We start from the raw sequence: 19,679 nt of genomic DNA on the forward strand, positions 1-19,679 counted from the left end.
ATGAATTACTGGAGATTGAACAGTAATTCACATTTTAGGATAGCCTTGAAAATGGGTCAAGCTTTTAAAAACCCAGCAGTTGGTCAATACAGCCTTTCACAGAGGGACATTCCACTATAGAATTCCTTTGATTGCTGCTTTGGGTAAGAAGAGCCTCAGGCTTTTTTCCATAAAACATTTGCCTTATAGTTTTGCCCTGTTCAGCATTTTTATTTGCTTTTTGTGTTCTGCATTGGTCTGTTCTTACACTTCCCAGCTCTTGAGTGCTGTCCCCTCTAGCTGTGCCTCTGGTAGCTTCTGCAACTCCTTGACTTATGTGACCCATGTCAAATCATGAAACCTCCCGGGCCTGCCTCTCTTTGTTCTCCAGCACCATTTCTCACTTTGGCCCCTTCATTCTGCTACCTTAGGCTGGAAATCTGCTACTAACTCTTGGTCAATTATAATTCTGTTCCTATCTAGATACAAAAGAGAAACTTTAGCATATAACTCTCCAGATACCTTTCATGCTATTTCCCATATTTTAAAAGTACTGTCCCTTCCACTCTTTGCCAGTTAAATCCTTGCCAGATATTCCACATACATTTTAAAAATAATGAATCTGTAGTGTCTTTTAGGGGAATGTAGTGCAGTAGTTTTCAAATTATGATTAAAAATACTAATGGGTCAAGGAGTATAGTGGATCATAAATAGAATTTTTTAAAAAGAAATGAAACACAAAAAACACTAGAACGCATTGCATATAAAAATGTTTCCTGAAACTTTTGTTTTATGATATATACTGTTAAAGACAAAATTTCTTAGGTTGGTCTTCAGCATATGTCAAATTTTATTTACTTACTGGCAAGGAGCTAATAAAAGATTATATCCATTCAGAGAAGGTTTAAAATGGGAGGAATACATAGTTGGGAAACAGAATGTTTAGCTAAGCAGTTAGTTTTAAAAAAGAGGAAGAAAGCATAAAGCTTATTTCACAAGGTCACAGAAACATCATATCCATATCAGTTATTACAAGGGCAGTTTGTGGCAGGATAATTTGAGATGTCTGTATGCTGCTATTGGAAAAACAAAACAAAGCAATATCTAAGAAGCAAATGCTAAGAATATCTTTGTGGCTGATAATTCGAGTAACAAGGTTTTATCCATCAACAATTGTGTCTGACAATTAACATAGAAACATGAACTAGTGTCAGGCAGAGATTAGAAGCAGAACACCAACTAAAAAATTCAGATTTAAGCAAATTGCTTGAGTGATTTTCTCTAGTCACAAGAAAAGATGCAGAACACACAGTTTTTCCATTTTTTAGTTTGAGAATATTTTTCCTCTTTGACAATAAGCATGTATGCATTGGGTCATGATAAAAGATGTAGTTGCTGCCATAATGCTCAGTCAAAAAGTCAAGAAACACTGACCTAGATGCACTAGATCTCAGACTGCAGATTTTATTGTTTTGGAAAAAAAAGCTGAAATTAGTTTGATGATTTAAATATGGGTGTATTTAAGCATTCATCTACTCATTGTTTCAGGATTTTAGCATTGAGTTTAATGTTGAATAACTGGCTGAAGCTCGTGAAACCCACAAGATAATAAGAGAGAAAACTTATGTAGAACTCACTATGTTCCAAGCACTTTACTTCCATCATTTCACATCAACTCTATAAGATAAACGCTTTCATTAGCCCCCTTTTACAAAAAAAGAAGTGAGGCACAGGATGGAAGAATGTTAGTGGGCAAGGAGTCAGGATTGAAGCAATCTGACTCCAGAGTCTGCACATCTGAGCATGGTGCTGTATTGAGTCCTCAGATGATGCTCCTGGCTATGGGCGCTTCTAGCTTCTTGAAAGGATGGTAATGAAAATTAATAACTGACTTGGAGTTTGGAGTTTTCAGGGACAAAAAGAATCATGGTGTGACAATGCAATTTAACATCCCTTGATCCACCCACTTGGTCCCTTTAGTTTATTCACCACATTGAAGCATAAATACCAATAGGAACTAGGGATGCTAGCGGCAGCAGAGTTGAAATTCTAGCATTGGGGATTTTGATATGAAAATTTTCAATAATTCAGAGGGCTAATACTCCATGACACAATACTTCGGAGTTAAGTTCACAACTTTGAAAATCTTAGCTTCTTGAGTATACAAGGTAGAAATTGTTCTCTCCTGGTTGACAAAATTGTCTTTAATAGAATATAATAGAACCACATTACAAGTTATTCATTGGAACTTTGTACAAACTAAACATCTTTTGAACAATTTCAAAATCTTATAGGGACAAATACCAACTAGGCTGCCAGGGACTATCATTTTAATGAACCTCCCAGACAACTGGCTTTAAAAATAGCTGCAAAGAGTGGTTTATTTAAGTCAGAGAAACATACTACTACAGTTTAACTGTAAGAAGATGTAAGCATGGCTAAAGGTTTGATTGCCCAAATTTGTCCCCAGATTGTACCTTAGGACTTTTAAGTTTATCCTGTCTCATCTTCCTGCTTTTTTTAGAATCCAGCACTCCTAGGAGGATCTAGCCCATTTGAGGAACAGAATAAATTTGAATTATGTTTATAACTTGGGAAGGCTCAAGGAATACAAGTCACAACTAATAGGGAGGAGGGATAATAAGGAATCAGTAGCTGGCCCTTCCTTTGGGCGCCTGAGAACTAATTTGGAGGGAATCATTGCTGCTACAAAGGTTGTTGTGTGGTCTGAGTTTGGGCTGACATGACTGTAGCTGCCAGCTGGCCAAGAAGGGGCAGGGAACTAGGTTCTCCTACACATATCTAGGATAATACTCACTGCCCTCCAATGGGCTGCTGTGAAACTGAAAAGTGAGTGGACCACACTTCCCACAGCTTCTTGCTCACATTGCATGGCTTGAAAGGGTCCTGCCCTCCCTGACTGCAGGCCTAAGGTGCTGTTTTGAGAGTTTAACGCTGGGCCGTGCCCCACCTTCAGACTGAGTTTGAGTTGATGTGGCAGCAGCTGCTGCCTGACCAAGGAGGAACAAGAAAACCAATCTCTCCTATGCATACCTAGGACAATACCCACTACCCTGCTACAGGCTGCTGTGAGATCAAGACTCAAGCAGACTGCATACCTTACTGATTCTTGCCCATGCTGCTCTCCTGAGGGGGGTCGGGGCCACCCACTCTGGTCACAAACCCACAACTGGCACCATTTTGAGAGTTGAATGTTGGGCTCTACCTTACTCTTGGGCTGAGTTCGAGGCAATGAAGCTGTAGCTGCCACCCAACCAGGGGAGGAACAGGGGAGATCAAACTATCCTAAGCACACTTAGGACAATACCCACTGCCCTGCTATGGGCAACTGTGGGACTGAGGACTAGTCCACTCAATCCATTGCAGCTACCAAGAACACCAACACAGACTCCTCGGGTCCCAGTAGGTCGCTCCATCAGTACTATAGCCACCACCCATATGACACCAGCTGCCTAGGGGCTTGAGAACTTGCCCACACATCTAGCCCACTACTCCCACTGCTAACTTCTTTATTATTATTATTATTATTATTATTATTATTATTATTATACTTTAAGTTCTGGTATACATTTGCAGAACGTGCAGGTTTGTTACATAGGTATACATGTGCCATGGCAGTTTGCTACACCTATCAACCTGCCATCTAGGTTTTAAGACCCACATGCATTAGGTATTTGTCCTAATGCTCTCCCTCCCCCTGCTCCCTACCCACAGACAGGCCCCAGTGTGTGCTGTTCCTCTCCCTGTGTCCATGTGTTCTCATTGTTCAACTCCCACTTATGAGTGAGAACATGTGGTGTTTGGTTTTCTGGTGCTGTTAGCTTGCTGAGAAAATGGTTTCCAGCTTTATCCATGTCCCTGCAAAGGACATGAACTCATTCTTTTTAATGGCTGCATAGTATTCCATGGTGTATATGTGCCACATTTTCTTTATCCTGTCTATCATTGATGGGCATTTGGGTTGGTTCCAAGTCTTTGCTATTGTAAATAGTGCCACAATAAACACACGTGTGCATGTGTCTTTATAGTAGAATGATTTATAATCCTTTGGGTATATACCCAGTAATGGGATTGCTGGGTCAAATGGTATTTCTGGTTCCAGATCCTTGAGGAATTGCCACACTGTCTTCCACAATGGTTGAACTGATTTACACTCCATGAACAGTGTAAAAGTGTTTCTATTTCTCACAGCCTCTGTAGTTTCCTGACTTTTTAATGATCACCATTCTAGCTGGCATGAGATGGAATCTCATTCCCACTACTAACTTCTAAGCAAGCCACCTAGAAGCCCATGATTCAGCCCTCCAGGATTCACTAACACTGGAGCCTGTGTAACCTGCTCTGAGGCTTAAAAACAAGCACATTTACCCCACTGCTGCCACCAGTGGGGTCTGGAGATGGCTCAGTTTGTGTCCAAATCTGCAGCAAAACTTCACTGCATCCTCAACTAGTAACTCTATCCTAAGCCACCGAGGAAATCAGGGATACTAGTGACCTTGTGTATTGTCAAAGAAGTAACACAAAGTTCACACTATTGCAGTCACCCAAAATCAAAGCCAAAATAGACTACTCAATCAACAACATATGTACACCCTCAGGAAAAAATAGTTGTCCCCTCCAAATCAATTTCATAAAATTGGAACAAGCAACTGCCGCATCAGATGCACATATCAATGGAAGGACATAGTAAACATGAAAAAGCAGGAAATATGATACAACCAAAGGACCACAACAATCATCCAGCAATAAATCCTAATTTAAAAAATGCCTTGACATGCTGGCTAAATAATTCAAAATATTGGTGTGAAAGAACCTCAGTGAAATGCAGGAAAAATCTGAAAACCAATACATAGAAATCAGAAAATCAATTCAGGGTATGAATGAAAAATTTACCAAGAAGATAAATATCTTTAAAAACAAAGAATTTCTGAACTAAAAAATTCATTGAAGGAAATACAGAATACACTTGAAAGCTTTAGTGACACACTAGAGTAAGCAGAAGAAAGAATCTCAGAACTTGAAGACAGGTCTTTTGAAATACTCTTGTCAGACAAAAATAAGAAAAAAGAATGAAGAAGAATGAACAAAGTCTTTGAGAGATCTGGGACTATGTAAATCACCAGAACTTATGAATGTTGGTATTTCCAAGGAGAAAGAGAGATCAAAAAGATTAGGAAACTTACTTAAGGACATAATTGATGCAAACTTTCCAAATATAGCAAAGAGTCAGTCATCCAGATACAGGAGGCCCAATGATCCTCAGGCAAATACATTGCAAAAAGGACTTCATCATGGCATATTATCTTCGGAAAGTCAAAAGTCAAAGTGAAAAAAAATGTAAAATTAGCAAAAGAGAAGTGTCTAGTCATCTATAAAGGAAATCTCATTAGTCTAACAGTGGCCTTTTCAGCATAAATCTTACAGGGCAGAAGAGAATGCAGTGGCATTTTCAAAGTACAGAAAGAAAAAACTGTCAGTCAATAATCTTATATACTGCCAGAATAAGCTTTATAAATGAAGGAGAAATAAAATCTTTCCCAGACACGCAAATGCTGATGGAGTTTGTCATTACTAAACTGGCCCTACAGGAAATGCCCAAATGGGTCTTAAACATGGAAACAAAAGGTTGATACTTACCACTTACTACTTGCAGTTCTTATAAAACAGTCACACAAAAGAGGAAGAGAAAGGATCAAGTGGCAACATGGCAGAACCTTATCAAACCACAAAACAACAAGAGAAAAAGAAACGATTTATAAACCAACTTGAAAACAATTAACAATATAACAGGAACAAAGCCTCATATATCAATATTAACTTTGAATATAAATGGATTAAATCTTCCACTTTCACTCTTCCAAGAGATACAGATTGGCAGAATGGATTAAAAAGCAAAACAAAACCATGATCCAACTATATGCTACCTATAAGAAACTCACCTTATCTATAAAAACCCATAATAGACTGAAAGTAAAGGGGAGAAAAAAGATATTCCAAAGGAATAAGAGCCAAAAGCAAGTGGGAGTAGCTACATTATACCAAACAAAACCAACTTTAAATAAAAAAACAGTAATAAAAGACAAGGAAGATCATTATATAATGATAAAGGGGTAAATTCAGCAAGAGGATGTAACAGTCTGAAATACATATGCACACAACATCAGAGTACACAAATTCACAAAACAAATATTACTAAACCTAAAGAAAGAGATAGACAGCAATACAATAATAGTGGACAACTTTAACATCCCACTCATAGCAATAGATAGATCATCAAGACAGAAAATTAACAAATAAATGTTGGACTTCATACAAAATTCATTTTGCTGAGATTTACAGAATATTTTATCCAGCAGCTACAGAATATTCATTCTTTTCATTGGTGCATGGAACATTCCCCAAGATAGACCACCTATTAGACCATAAAAAAAAGTTTTAACAGACTTTTTTAATGAAAATCATGTCAAAGAATTTATCAGACTACAATAGAATAAAGCTACAAATCAATACTAAGAGGAGCTCCAAAATCTTACAAACACATGGAGATTATACAGCATGTTCTGGAAAGATTACTAGATCAATGAAGAAATAAAGATGGAAATTTAAAATTTTTTGAAATGAATGAAAATGAAAACAACATTAAAAAAAAGAAAAAAACCTGTGGGATATAGCAAAAGCAGTGCTAAGAGGGAAGTTCATAGCATTAAATGCCTACATCAAAAAAGTTGAAAAGTCACAAAGTAACAACTTAATGTTACACTTCAAGGAACTAAAAAAACAAGAACAAACCAAACTCAAAGTTAGCAGAAGAAAGCAAATAACAAAGCTCGGAACAGAACTAAATGATGTAGAGACTAAAAAACACTACAAAGGGTTTTTTTTTGAAAAGATAAACAAAATTGATGAGGCACTAGCTAGACTTAAGAAAATAGAAGAACCAAATAAACACAATCATAATTTAAAAAGCAGACATCGCGAGGTGACAATGTGCTAGCAGCCCTCCCTGGCTCTTGGCGCCTCCTTGGCCTCCGTGTCTGCTTTGTCCACACTTCAGGAGACCTTCAGCCTGCGGCTGCACTGTGAGAGCCCCTCTCTGGGCTGGCCGAGGCCAGAGCTGGCTCCCTCTGCTCGCCCAGAGGTGTGGAGGGAGAGGCACAGGCAGGAACCTGAGAACCTGCAGCCCGCCATGACTGCCCCCACCCCACCGCGCCCCGTGGGCTCCCACACGGCCCGAGTCTCCCCAACGGGCACCACCCCCTGCTCCAGGACATGGAGTCCCATCGACCACCCACCCAAGGGCTAAGGAATGTGGGTGCAGGGTGGGACTGTGGGACTGACAGGCAGCTCTGTCCGCAGCCCCTGTGCACAATCCACTAGGTGAAGCCAGCTGGGCTCCTGAGTGGGGTGGGGACATGGAGAACTTTTATGTCTAGCTGGAGGATTGTATACACACCAATCAACACTCTTGTGTCTAGCTCAAGGTTTGTGGATGCACCAGTCAGCACTCTGTGTCTAGCTAACCTAGTGGAGACTTGAAGAACTTTTATGTCTAGCTAAAGGATTGTAAATGCACCAATCATTACTCTGTGTCTAGCTCAGGGATTGTAAATGCACCAGTCAGCACTCTGTCAAAAATGGACCAATCAGCTCTCTGTAAAACGGACCAATCAGCAGGATGTGGGTGGGGCCAGATAAGGGAATAAAAGCAGGCTGCCCAAGCCAGCAGGGGCAACCTGCTGGGGTCCCCTTCCATGTTGTGGAAGCTTTGTTCTTTTGCTTTTCACAAAACATCTTGCTGCTGCTCACTCTTTGGGTCTGCACCGCCTTTAAGAGCTGTAACACTCACCAGGAAGGTCTGCAGCTTAACTCCTGAAGCCAGCGAGACCACAAACCCTTGGGAGGGAAGAACAACTCTGGATGGGGGGAATGAACAACTCCGTATGTGCTACCTTTATGAACTGTAACACTTGCTGCGAAGGTCTGCAGCTTCCCTCCTGAGGCCAGTGAGACCACAAAACCACCGGAAGGAATCAACAACTCGAGTCATGCTGCCTTTAAGAGCTGTAACAGTCACCGTGAAGGTCTGCAGCTTCACTCCTGAAGTCAGCCAGACCACGAACCTACTAGAAGGAACAAACTCCAGGCACACCATCTTTAAGAACTGTAACACTCACTGCAAGGGTCGACGGCTTCATTCTTGAAGTTGGCGAAACCAAGAACCCACCAATTCCAGACACAACATTACAACTGATATTACAGAAATACAAAAGATGACCAGAGACTATTATGAACAACTATATGTGACAAACTAGAAAACCTAGTGGAAAAGGATAAAATCCTGGAAACATACAATCTCCTGAAATTGAAGTAGGAAGAAATAAAAGTCATGAACAGACCAATAGTAAGTAGCAAGATTGAATCAGTAATAAAAAAAAAATCTCCAAGCATCAACAAAAAACCCAGAATTAGATGGATTCATAGCCAAATTCTACCAAACATACAAAGAAGAATTATACCAATACTCCTAAAACTATTCCAAAAAACTGAGTAAGAAGAAATTCTTCCCAACTCATTGTATAAGACCAGTATTGCCCTGATACCAAAAATCAGACAAGGACATAACAGAAAAAGAAAACTACAGACCAATATCCTGAGGAATATAGTTGCAAGAATCCTCAACCAAATACTAGCAAATCAAGTCCAATAGCACATCAGAAAGATAATACACCATGATCAGGTGGGATTTATCCCAATGATGCCATTATAAGTCAACATATGGAAATCAATAAATGTAATACATCACATAAAGAAAATTAATGACAAAAACTATATGATCATCTCAACAGATGTAGAAAAAGCATTTGGTAAAATTTAGCATACCTTTATTATAAAAATCTTCAACAAATTAGGCATAAAAGAACGTACCTCAACATGATGAAGACATCATTAAGACAAACCTACAGTCAATATCAGACTGAAAGGGGAAAAGTTGAAAACATTCTCTCTGAAAGCTGGAACAAGGCAAGGATGCCCATTTTCACAATTCTTATTTAAGATGGTGCTGGAAGTTCTCACCACAGCTATCAGGCAGGAGAAAAATATTAAAGACATACAAATTTGAAAAGAGAAAGTCAAATCACTTCTGTTTGCTGATCTTATAACTAAAAATCCTAAAGACTCCACCATAAAACCTCTTTTTACATACAGAAATCAGTAGCATTTCTATATACCAATAATGATCTAGCCAAGGACCAAATCAAGAAGGCAATCACATTGGTAATAACTACATAAAACAATACCTAGGAATATATTTAACCAAGGACATGAAAGATCTCTAGAAAGAGAGCTACGAAACACTGATGAAAGAAAGTGTAGATGACACAAACATGGAAAGACATTTCATCTTCATGGTCTGGAGGCATCAATATTATTAAAATGACCACACTGCCCAAAGCAATCTACAGGTTCAAAGTTTTTCACAGATAATTAGAAAAAAAAAATCCTAAAATTCATATGGAACAAAAAGACGAGCTAGAATAACCAAAGCAATCTAAGCCAAAAGAACAAAGCTGGAGGCATCACATTACCTCACTTCAAATTATGCTACAAGGTTATAGTAACCAAAACAACATGGTACTGGTATAAAAAATAGAATCTACAAGGAACTCAAGCAACTCAACAAGAAAAAAAAATTACAAAGTGGACTCAAAACATGAACATTTATTTTTCAAGAGAAAATATACAAGTTTTCCATAAACATGCAAAAACGTACTCAACATCACTAATCATCAGAGAAATGAAAGTTAAAATGACAATAAGATATAATCTTACACCAGTCAGAATGACTTATTAAAAACTAAAAAAAAAAAAAAAAAAAAAAAAAAAAAAAAAACAGATATTGGCACGATGGAATTGCAGAATTGGACAAGATGAAATACTTTTATACACTTTTGGTGGGAATGTAAATTAGTACAATCTTTATGGAAAAAAGTAGGGAGATTTCTCGGGTAACTAAAAATTGAACCACCATTGGATTCAGCAGTTCTATGACTGGGTGTATAACCAAAGGGAAATAAATTATTATATCAAAAAGATACCTGCACTTGTATGTTTACTGCATCACTATTTACAATAGCAAATATATGGAATCAACCTACGTGTCCATCAATAGAGGACTGGATAAAGAACTACTCAGCCATAAAAAATAATCATGTCTTTTGTGGTACCATGGGTATAACTGGAGGCCGTTATCCTAACTAAAATAACTCAGCCAAATACTACATGTTCTCACTTAGAATTGGAAGCTAAACAATGAGTAAACATGGACATGCACAGTGGAATAATAGACATTGGAAATGACGAAGAGTGGGAGGGTGGGAGATGGGTGAGGACTGAAAAATTACCTATTGGGTACGATGTTCACTATTCAGGTGATGAGTACTCTAAAAGCCAAGACTTTGTCACTAGCCAAACTCTCTCTATATATAAAGTTGGAAAAAATAAATAAACTTGGAAAAAAGCAAAAAACAAAGGCCGTTTTATTGAGTGCAGTTGGACAGTCCAAGGCAAGGTATTCAAAGGCCATAGAAGACTCAGATGGATAAGGATGATCAAGGGCAGGAAGTTTGAGCAAGCACATCACTGAAGAGCAAGACTCTGCCAAGTGAAAACACAAACTTGAATGCAACTGAAATGGTATTTGGAGGTATGTTTATTTAGTGCAGGAATCCAGCCAGTCTACGAACAAGATATGTGGACCTAGTACTCTTTTCTGGAAGACTTTATGCCCCTAATAAAAGCTAGACTCTGTTTCAGGTTTCCAAATAAACAAGCTGTGCATTTAAGACAGTTCAGTCCTAGCAAGATACTGAAGGAAGAGTTAGGGTTCCTGGGAAAGCTACCAAGTCATAATAAAAGCAGAAGCCCAATGACCAACCTAGATGTTGGGAGTGCTGTAACTCAGGGATCATGCAGAGGCCCAGGGAGTCCCTCTGAGGTGCTCTGGATTTTGGGCCTTGTTGACCATGTGATTAGCTAGAGCCTGGTCCTTCAGATGGGGCCCAAAATAACATCCAGCTTCAGGGAGCTTGGAAAGGCAAAAGCTGTGCTGTATAAGGGAGATAGGGACTGACATTTGAAATAGCTGTTGCGACACAAAGTATGGCTGAGAACCAGCAGCACTAGCATCCCCTGGAATCTCATTAGAAATGTAGACTCTCAGTTCAGACCCACTGAGTCAGAATATGCATTTTAATAGTATCTCCCAAGTATTATTATGTACATTCAAGTTTGAGAAGCAATGGTCTGGGCCATTGCTACTAATGCAGCTTACAGTTCTAATGTTGATTCTCCACTGCTGCATCATATAGTAGGTTGCATTGGAAACTTTCTCTGACTTCTATTGGTACTACCCAAGGCAAAGTTCAGAACTGAAAAGAAACTAAGAGAACATCTATTCAATGCTCACATATTACAGAGGAAGAAGCAAGGTCCCATGTGGGTAAAGTGACTTGACCAATGCCACAACGCGTTAGTGACAAAAATAGGAATGAGAACCAAACTCTTCTCATCCCTACTATTGATTTATTTACAAACACATATAATTTAGCTGCTTACTAAGTAATAAAAGATTTATTGAGTACATACCATATGCCAGGTATTTTGTTAGGTGATTAAGATACAAAGATGAGGAAGTCAGATAATCAACTCCATCTAGTACAAGAGAGCTCTTCTTTCACTCATTCCTGGGCTGTAAGGAATTCTGAACATAAGACACATTTTAAATACAATAGTCCTCAGTGTTTTTCAAAACCATATCACTTCTTTGCCATTGGAAAACTAGTCTTTGCAGAAGTAAGAGAGCATTGAAAGTTCCATCATGAGTGTATTGTCTCCTCCTGAATCCACCCTGAAGTATGAAGGTGATATAGGGTGAATCTTGTCCCTTGAAGAGTGAAGACAAGCCGGAATAGAACTAAGGATTAGTAGATTAGGCAAGGACTGGCTGGGAGATCTAATGGGAAGTCATCTTGGGATTAGCATTAGGTCTAAGAGAATATGAAGAATGAGGCACCAAGGAAGAGTAAGGAGCCAGGAATGATCATGAGCTAAAATAATGCCTTAGAGCATTATTATTGCTCTAAGCACTTCACATGGACTCATTGAATCCTCACACTACCAATTCATGGAATGGGGATTACACATCTCCATTTCACAAATGAGGAAGCCAGAGGCATGAATGTTGACTTGCCCATAGTCTGCATTTGCATTATGACTATGTAAGTATCATTGATGGCTGAGCCAAGTAGGTTACTGCTTCCTTTATTTCTGCCTTCTTCTTTCCTGAAGAAAAAAGTTACCTTTAACTTAGAACCAGTCTTTTGTCTTATTTTTGTTTATTTTGGGATCTCTAATTCTTCCCAAACTTTCAAAGAACTATACAGTCTTCTTCATTTGGTCCAACTCATCAGCTTATCTTTCAGTTCCATTTGTTTTTCTTCTTCAGAGACATGCTCCACATTGATTGCTTTTATGGCTCAACTATCATCTTAAGAGTCCCATTCATCACCCTACTGCGTATTCCTTCCCCTCTCTCTAAGTTGGGTTCCCTGGGTCTCCTGTTTCTGTCTTGAGTTGCTCTCTTGGGTCAGATGAACATGTCTTTCAGCTTCCTGAAAAAGGGTGTATTAGAGGTTCTAATTTTTCAGAGTATTCATGAGACTTCACAAAGAAAGGATAAGGCATAGAAGGCTAAAGAAAGCACAGGTAATCATTCGAGAGACTCAGGATATCCGGGGCAGCTTTCATGTGTCTCAGTCACATAGGACACAGTTCATTTATGGATTATAAACCACCAAAATCTGGCATATCTTCGTCTCAAGCTGCTCTCTTATCTGAGGAGGAGCCTTTTCTATCTCTATTTGTGTAGTCAAAAACACGTGTGGGCCCAGACTCAATAATAGAATTGAAGATAATAGATCTAGCTGCCAATCATCAGTATGCACATTTTCTATAAAAAATGCAGACCAGATGTTACAGGCTGCTCTCTGGTCTGTTTCAGACCCTTGAACAGGACTGTATTAATTACTAGTTAACACATTTTACTCAGTTTTGGCCAAAGGCCAATATCATGACTACATTGCCCTTATATGGTAACAGGGTTGCAGCAAACTAACTGAGATTACCCAGGAGGTAAAAAGACCTTGAATGTCTAACAAAATATCTTTATTTTAATGCTTAATTCATTGTTTTCTTGGCCTAAAATTCTAGGCTGACAGTTATTTTCCCTGAAAACATGGGGGGTATTATTCCACTGTCTCTGGCAATCTTGCATTGCTGTTGAGAAGGCTGATCCCATTCTGGTTCCTAGTTCATTATTTGTGACTCTGCCAGCTCTCAGAGTCTTCCGTCTGTCCAGTATGTACTGAGATTTCATGATGCGCATTGGTGTGAGTCTTTCATCTGTTGTGCTGGATATTTAGGGTGGCCCTTTCAAAATGAAAACTAATATTCTCCAGTTCATGGAAATTTTTTTTATTTAATGATTTCCTCCCTCTGATTATCTTATTACCTTTTGGAATTTCTTTTATTCAGATATTGAACCAATTGGATTAAGTGTTTACTTTTCTCATTTTTCCCCTATTATCTATGTTTTTAAATTTAGGTTTCACTTTTGGGGAGATGGATTCAACTTTATATTTTGAATATTTTATTATTTAGTTGTTTTGATCATATTTTTATTTTTAAGTGGTCTTCCTTGTTCTCTGATTGTCCCATTTTGATAGTATCCTGTTCTTGTTTCACAGATGCAATATTGTCTTTCTTCTATCTGAGGATATTAATTATGGTTTCATTGGAGTTTTCTCCTGATCTTTGTCATATCTTATTCTGCAATTTCCCTTCTGTTAGTTTTAGTTTTTGCCTTTCATTTCCTGTCTAGTGACTCTTGACTGTCCATTTATGTTTGAAGTGAAGCACTAAAAAGCATATTTGGTTAGACATTGATTTGTGGGCCTCATTATAGGGTAACTGCGGAAGGAGCCAGTAGTTTCACTGGAGGATGATGACATTTCAGTATCTGTAGGTCTTTTCTTTTTGACCTATCAGTTTCCCCAAAGACGATTCTCTTATACACCTGCCTAATTTACTGCATTCTGAGAAGTGGCTGTTGTGGGGTAGGGGGATGTCTCTCATTCAGAATGCAGACTTGCACTTAATTACAATGTTTTTAGTAAAGCACCTGAGCCCTGTACCTAACGTCCCTCAGCATAGATCCTCTCTGATTTAACATGAGCAGAGAGCAAAATAGAAGAAGGTCAGCCAGGAGAGAGGAGGCAAGGGAAAGGAGGAGTCTCCAGGTTGTACCCACCCAGATGAAAGGGAGGTTGTCTAATGTTACTCCTTGTTTGCAGTACCACCTATTCCTGCCTTTAAAGGTACCTAAGCCTTCAGTTCCTGAGCTTGTCAGGGATCTCAGTCATGCTTGTTGTTGGCAACCCCTCTGAAAACACTTAGGACACAGCCTTTCCTCTCTGCTGAGTCAGCTTTGTTCTTCTAGGTGCTTTCTGCCCTTCATAGTGTTGCTAACATCTTTTGTCTGCTTCATCTCCTCTTGTGTTCTTTCTGTCCTTGTGGACTTACGCCTTTTAAAAATACCTAAAAATACCTTTACTCTTATCTTAGTTTACTTTGTGAGGAAGCAGAGGTAAAGGCATGTACCTTTAGGGGTGAAGAGAGTTTTTTTCTTCCTCTTCTAAAGATTTGGGTCTAAAGTCTACCAAAATAATACTGACAATAGATAGACTAACAGGAGAAAAAGCATACAAATTTAGTAATGTGTGTAAGCACAGGAAGATAACAAAAGAATGATTACCCAATTACCCAGAGAGATTCAGAAGCTTATATACCCTTCTTCAGGTTTCTTCCTTCAGGGAGAGGAAGTTGGGGATATGGGCAATTTTGAGGAGTCATCATTGATTTTTACCAGAACTGAATGGACCCAAAGGGCAGACCATAGTTTTTAAATGATCTGTGTAAAGGGACCAAGAATGACAATAGCTTGTGGGAAGTTATGGGAAGAAGAGGGGTAGCACAACACTGCAAACAAAGGTTGTCTGATTATGCAGATAGAGTCTCCCAGGCAATCTCTCCAAGCTGCCCTCAGAAGAATAGACAAAATCTCTGTGTGAGCAAGGTGATGACGTTTAGTCTTTTCTCCTCTCTGGTGCTTAATCTTTCGTGGTTATTTAATGAGATTCCTAGAAAGGGAGCTTCAAGACTATTGTACTTCTTTTGGAAGAAGTTTTCTCAGGCAGATTCAGGAACCTCCTGAGAGAGCCCCTACCTGTGCTGGGTTAAAAAGTCTTGGTTCTGAGATAGTTTCTAAGACCTTCTAATGTCTTTTGTTACTTTGGGGCTCTGTTCTCTGAGCCTCAATATGCCTAATTACTCGGTTTTGATTTGTGACTCTGGACAATAGCTTTCTTATATCTAAAATGAAAGAATGAGACCAGATTATCTCTAAGGTTCTGTGACTCTCAAACACTACAAATCCGTAACTAAGTAGGTGCTATAACATACGCAACTGACTCTAAGAATTGTCAGAATCCGAACAACAGGGAAATTACTGGAGCATGAATCATCAAGGGACATTTCATCTTAGCCGTGATGGCTAGAAAGCTGCATGTGGATTGGATAAATGGAGAGAAGAGGAAGGGAACGGCATAAGTGAACTCATAGAAATGACTATGCCCACTTATGGGAATGGTACATATTGAGAAGTAACAAGGAACAAAGTTGGCTATTTACCAGGTGTATGTTTAATACTTACTGTAGAGGGCCTTCAGAGGCTGAAATATAAACTTAATTGCAATACAAAATGTCACTCTTCAAAAAATAATATCATATTTTTACCAAATAGTATTTATTTTCATCCTACAACCTTTGTATAATTCTGGTTCATATCATTTCTCTTTTGAGTGAATTGAAAACCCAATTTTTCTCTTCTAAACAAATACTTTTTAACGTACAGTGATACTATTTTGTGAACTATTGCTGTATTTTCTGAGGTAAACTCTAATTTTGATGTCACATTGTATACCCCTTTTATTTTTCTTATAGGTTTTATTATTGTATGCATATAATTTGAAGCCTCTGAAGATTTCAGATGTTAGACATTCCACTTGTAACAGTACATGTGTTGGCTCTTTATGGATTCCACTGAACAGGCAAGTAAAAATTCCACAACTCCAATTGTCTTTGTTGTTATTTCTCATGAGAATAGACTCTTTCAGTAATTGGCAAGGTGTAGTGTAGGAGACCTGCTAAAAGGCACTTCTAGAAGAATCTTCCTTTTGTTTAGAGGAATATTATATTGCAGCGGTTAAGAGCATGAACTCTGAATCCTGCCTGCTTCATTCAAATACCAGTTGTGCCCCTTATTTTCTTCACAACCTTGGGCAGTTTATGTCACCTCTGTACTTCAGTTTCCTATTAGTAAAATGGGAATAATACTAATAATAGTACAGAGGGTTGCCGAAGGAACAGTTCATACATGCTTCATAGAGATTACAGAGAGCACAAGGATGTTGTCTGTACTATATTTTGCCTGTAGTTTCAGTGTGGTTAAAAAATAATTTAATGTGGCTTTGTATGGAGTTTCAAAATTAAGCCCAAGCTCTACTACCGCCCTTGGCCCACCTTTCCCTCTGTGCCCAATCTAAAGTCTGTGCTTCATCTAGGTTGTTTTCCTCCCTCTCCATCAAACAGGTCATCAAACAGGTCATATCTCTCTTTTTGCTCATGCCTCATTTCTCTCTTCCTGTTTCACTTTACAAATTTCCTTGTTGTTGTTTTTTAATTTATTACTTAGTTTATTTTTGACTTCACTGTTCATTGCCCTTCTGACCTTATCCTCCATTTCCTTCATTTAGAATGGAAATGATCATAACTGCTCTGCCTGCCTTTCAGGGTTATTTTAGGACCAAGATAGACAGTGTGTGAACATGCTTTGAAAAGCTTAACCACTAATGGCTATTCCATCAATGGCTTGGTAAACAGAGAATTAGTGCTTCTCTGTCCTTCCTTTGAGAGTCTTGTTTATGTTCCATGATTTTCATTTTGAATGATTTCTTGGCATCACCATGAAAGAGACAAAGGCTGTTTCAAGAGCTGGCATATTTTCAGTTATTCAGTCAATTTATTTGTTCCTTCTTTTCTCCTCTTCTCTCCTCTTCTTCTTTTCCTTCCCTGCACTCCTCTCCTCTATATTTTCATTCAATTTATTTTCTTCCTTGTTTTCCTTTTCCTTTACATTTCCTTTCTTCTTTTCCAAGTGAAATGATTGAAAACTTAGGTACAGGCTATAGAGCAGCCTAGCTAAGCAACAAAATCAGGTAATTCTGCACTTGCTTTGTAAATCCAGAAATGTAGATTTTTTCCAGCCCCACATGATGAAAATGATTATAATTTCTATAAAGTAGAAAGTCATCAAACTGATAAGTTTCTTTCTTTTATTCCAAAAAGTTTTGAATTTTGGTGTATTTCTGATCAATAGTAGGGTTACTAAAATTAGTGACAAGCCCCAGCCACTGAGGCCATCACAGAGGACCATGCCTAACAATCTTTTATCTCCTTGTCCTTTGGTGGCACTGTGAAAATAAACTATTTCTCTCATCCTGGGTGGCATTCCTTGTGTTCTTATGAGGCTCGAGATTAGTACATGGGAAACTGGTCCTAATCATCCTTTGGACCAAAGTAGGAGTAGGAGTAAAGCAAAGTAGGAGTAAAACAGGTCAGAAAAACATAGGCCAGAGAAGAAGAAACTTGGATAACCTGCAAATTGGGAAATCCTCCTTTTATAATTCACTTCCTCATCTCCTAGTTAAGTGCGCATAAGAAAAAGTATATTTTAATCCTTTGCATTTTTTTTACAGCAACAAAGGAAACAATAGTGTTCTTAATGAACAGACATAAAGCCTTGTGTGTAGTTCTATCTAAATTGTGCTGTTGTGACCAAGATGAAGTTCCCTGCCTACTGTCTCTGCCTTTAAACTTCCAGTCATCCATGTTTCTACTTGCAACTTGGTCCTGCACTCCAGGCCATGGCAGACTCTGGGAAAGAGTGCCTGGGAGTCAATAAATGAGAGCAGAGGCTGTGGGGAGCCCAGACGGGATGGTGATGCCAAGGTTTAAAAAGCTGGAGCAGGCATTGACCTAGAGGACAGAAATGAAGAAGTACATGGGAGGACAGGGAGGTGAGGGGCAAATGCATGCCAGAACGCAAAGGGAGGGAGCAAGATGTAGGCAGGTGCAGTCATGGGGTCCAGGCCTCACACCAAGACTCAGGTCATCCGATGTAGCTCTTTGCATGAGGACTCAGCCTGCTTTGCCTGGTCCCAGATGGCTGTTTGTGGAGCTAGATGGGGCCATTTACTCTGCCAGCACAGGCAGTGAAGTGCTGGACACTCATTTACAATCTGCAACTCAAATGTCAAAGAATGGTTTATCCTTCCTAGAATCCCAGGTATTATAAAGGAAAGCTATGCTATTTGTGGAAGACAAGTAAGACTTCTTTCTCTACGTATTAGAATTTAAAAAATGGCATTTTAGAATACTATCTTTCCTTCATGTAGTTCCTTGTGGTTAAGAACATACATACTTATGTCATTTCATCCTTACAAAAGCCTTATGAATTGGATGAAGTGGATTTTCTTATTCCAGTCTTACAGTAGAAGGAACCTCAGGGTCAGAGAGGTTAAGTGAGTAGTCGAAGGTTTCATGGCTAGAGTTTGAAGGAACCAAGCATGACTCACCAACTCTTTCACCTCCTCATCTTCTTTTCTCTCCAATGCATCAGGCAGCTTTTCCAGCATTATTGGAGATGACCCTTTTTTTTTTTTTTTTTTTTAAGTTTTACTTTAGGTTCTGGGATACATGTGCAGAACATGCAGGTTTGCTACATAGGTATACACGTCCCATGGTGGTTTGCTGCACCTATCAACCTGTCATCTAGATTTTAAGCCCCACGTGCATTAGGTATTTGTCCTAATGCTCTCCTTGCCCTTGTCCCCAGCCTACTGACAGGTCCTAGTGTGTGATGTTCCCCTCCCTTTGTTCATGTGTTCTCATTGTTCAGCTCCCACTTATGAATGAGAACATGCAGCGTTTGGTTTTCTGTTCCTGTGTTAGTTTGCTGAGGATGATGGTTTCCAGGTTCATGCATGTCCTTGCAGAGGACATGAACTCATTCTTTTTTATGACTGCATAGTATTCCATGGTGTATATGTGCCATATTTTCTTTATCCCATCTATCATTGATGGGTATTTGGGTTGGTTCCAAATCTTTGCTATTGTAAATAGTGCTGCAGTAAACATATGTGTGCACATTTCTTTATAGTAGAATGATTTATAATCCTTTGGGTATATACACAGTAATGGGATTGCTGGGTCAAATGGTATTTCTGGTTCTACATCTTTGAGGAATTGCCACACTGTCTTCCATAATGGTTGAATTAATTTACATTCCACGAACAGTGTAAAAGTGTTCCTATTTCTCCACATCCTCTCCAGCATCTGCTGTTTCTTGACTATTTAATGATTGCCATTCTAACTAGTGTGGTTTTGTGATTTTGATTTGCATTTCTCTAATGACCAGTGATGATGAACTTTTTTTCATATGT

The 19,679-nt window shown here is 38.9% G+C and overlaps 1 protein-coding gene across 2 annotated transcripts in view; it reads left to right on the forward strand.

Moving 5' to 3' along the window:
* The window catches only part of CFAP54 (cilia and flagella associated protein 54), a 380,731-nt gene that overhangs the window by 303,210 nt on the left and 57,842 nt on the right, over window positions 1-19,679 (forward strand). For both annotated transcript variants that reach the window (XM_030939210.1, XM_030939211.1), the window contains one exon: window positions 16,120-16,226. In XM_030939210.1, the coding sequence (XP_030795070.1) occupies window positions 16,120-16,226 (107 nt within the window). The remainder of the gene's footprint in view (window positions 1-16,119; window positions 16,227-19,679) is intronic.

Source organism: Rhinopithecus roxellana, chromosome 10 (genome assembly GCF_007565055.1).
Source record: "Rhinopithecus roxellana isolate Shanxi Qingling chromosome 10, ASM756505v1, whole genome shotgun sequence".
NCBI classification, from domain to species: domain Eukaryota; kingdom Metazoa; phylum Chordata; class Mammalia; order Primates; family Cercopithecidae; genus Rhinopithecus; species Rhinopithecus roxellana.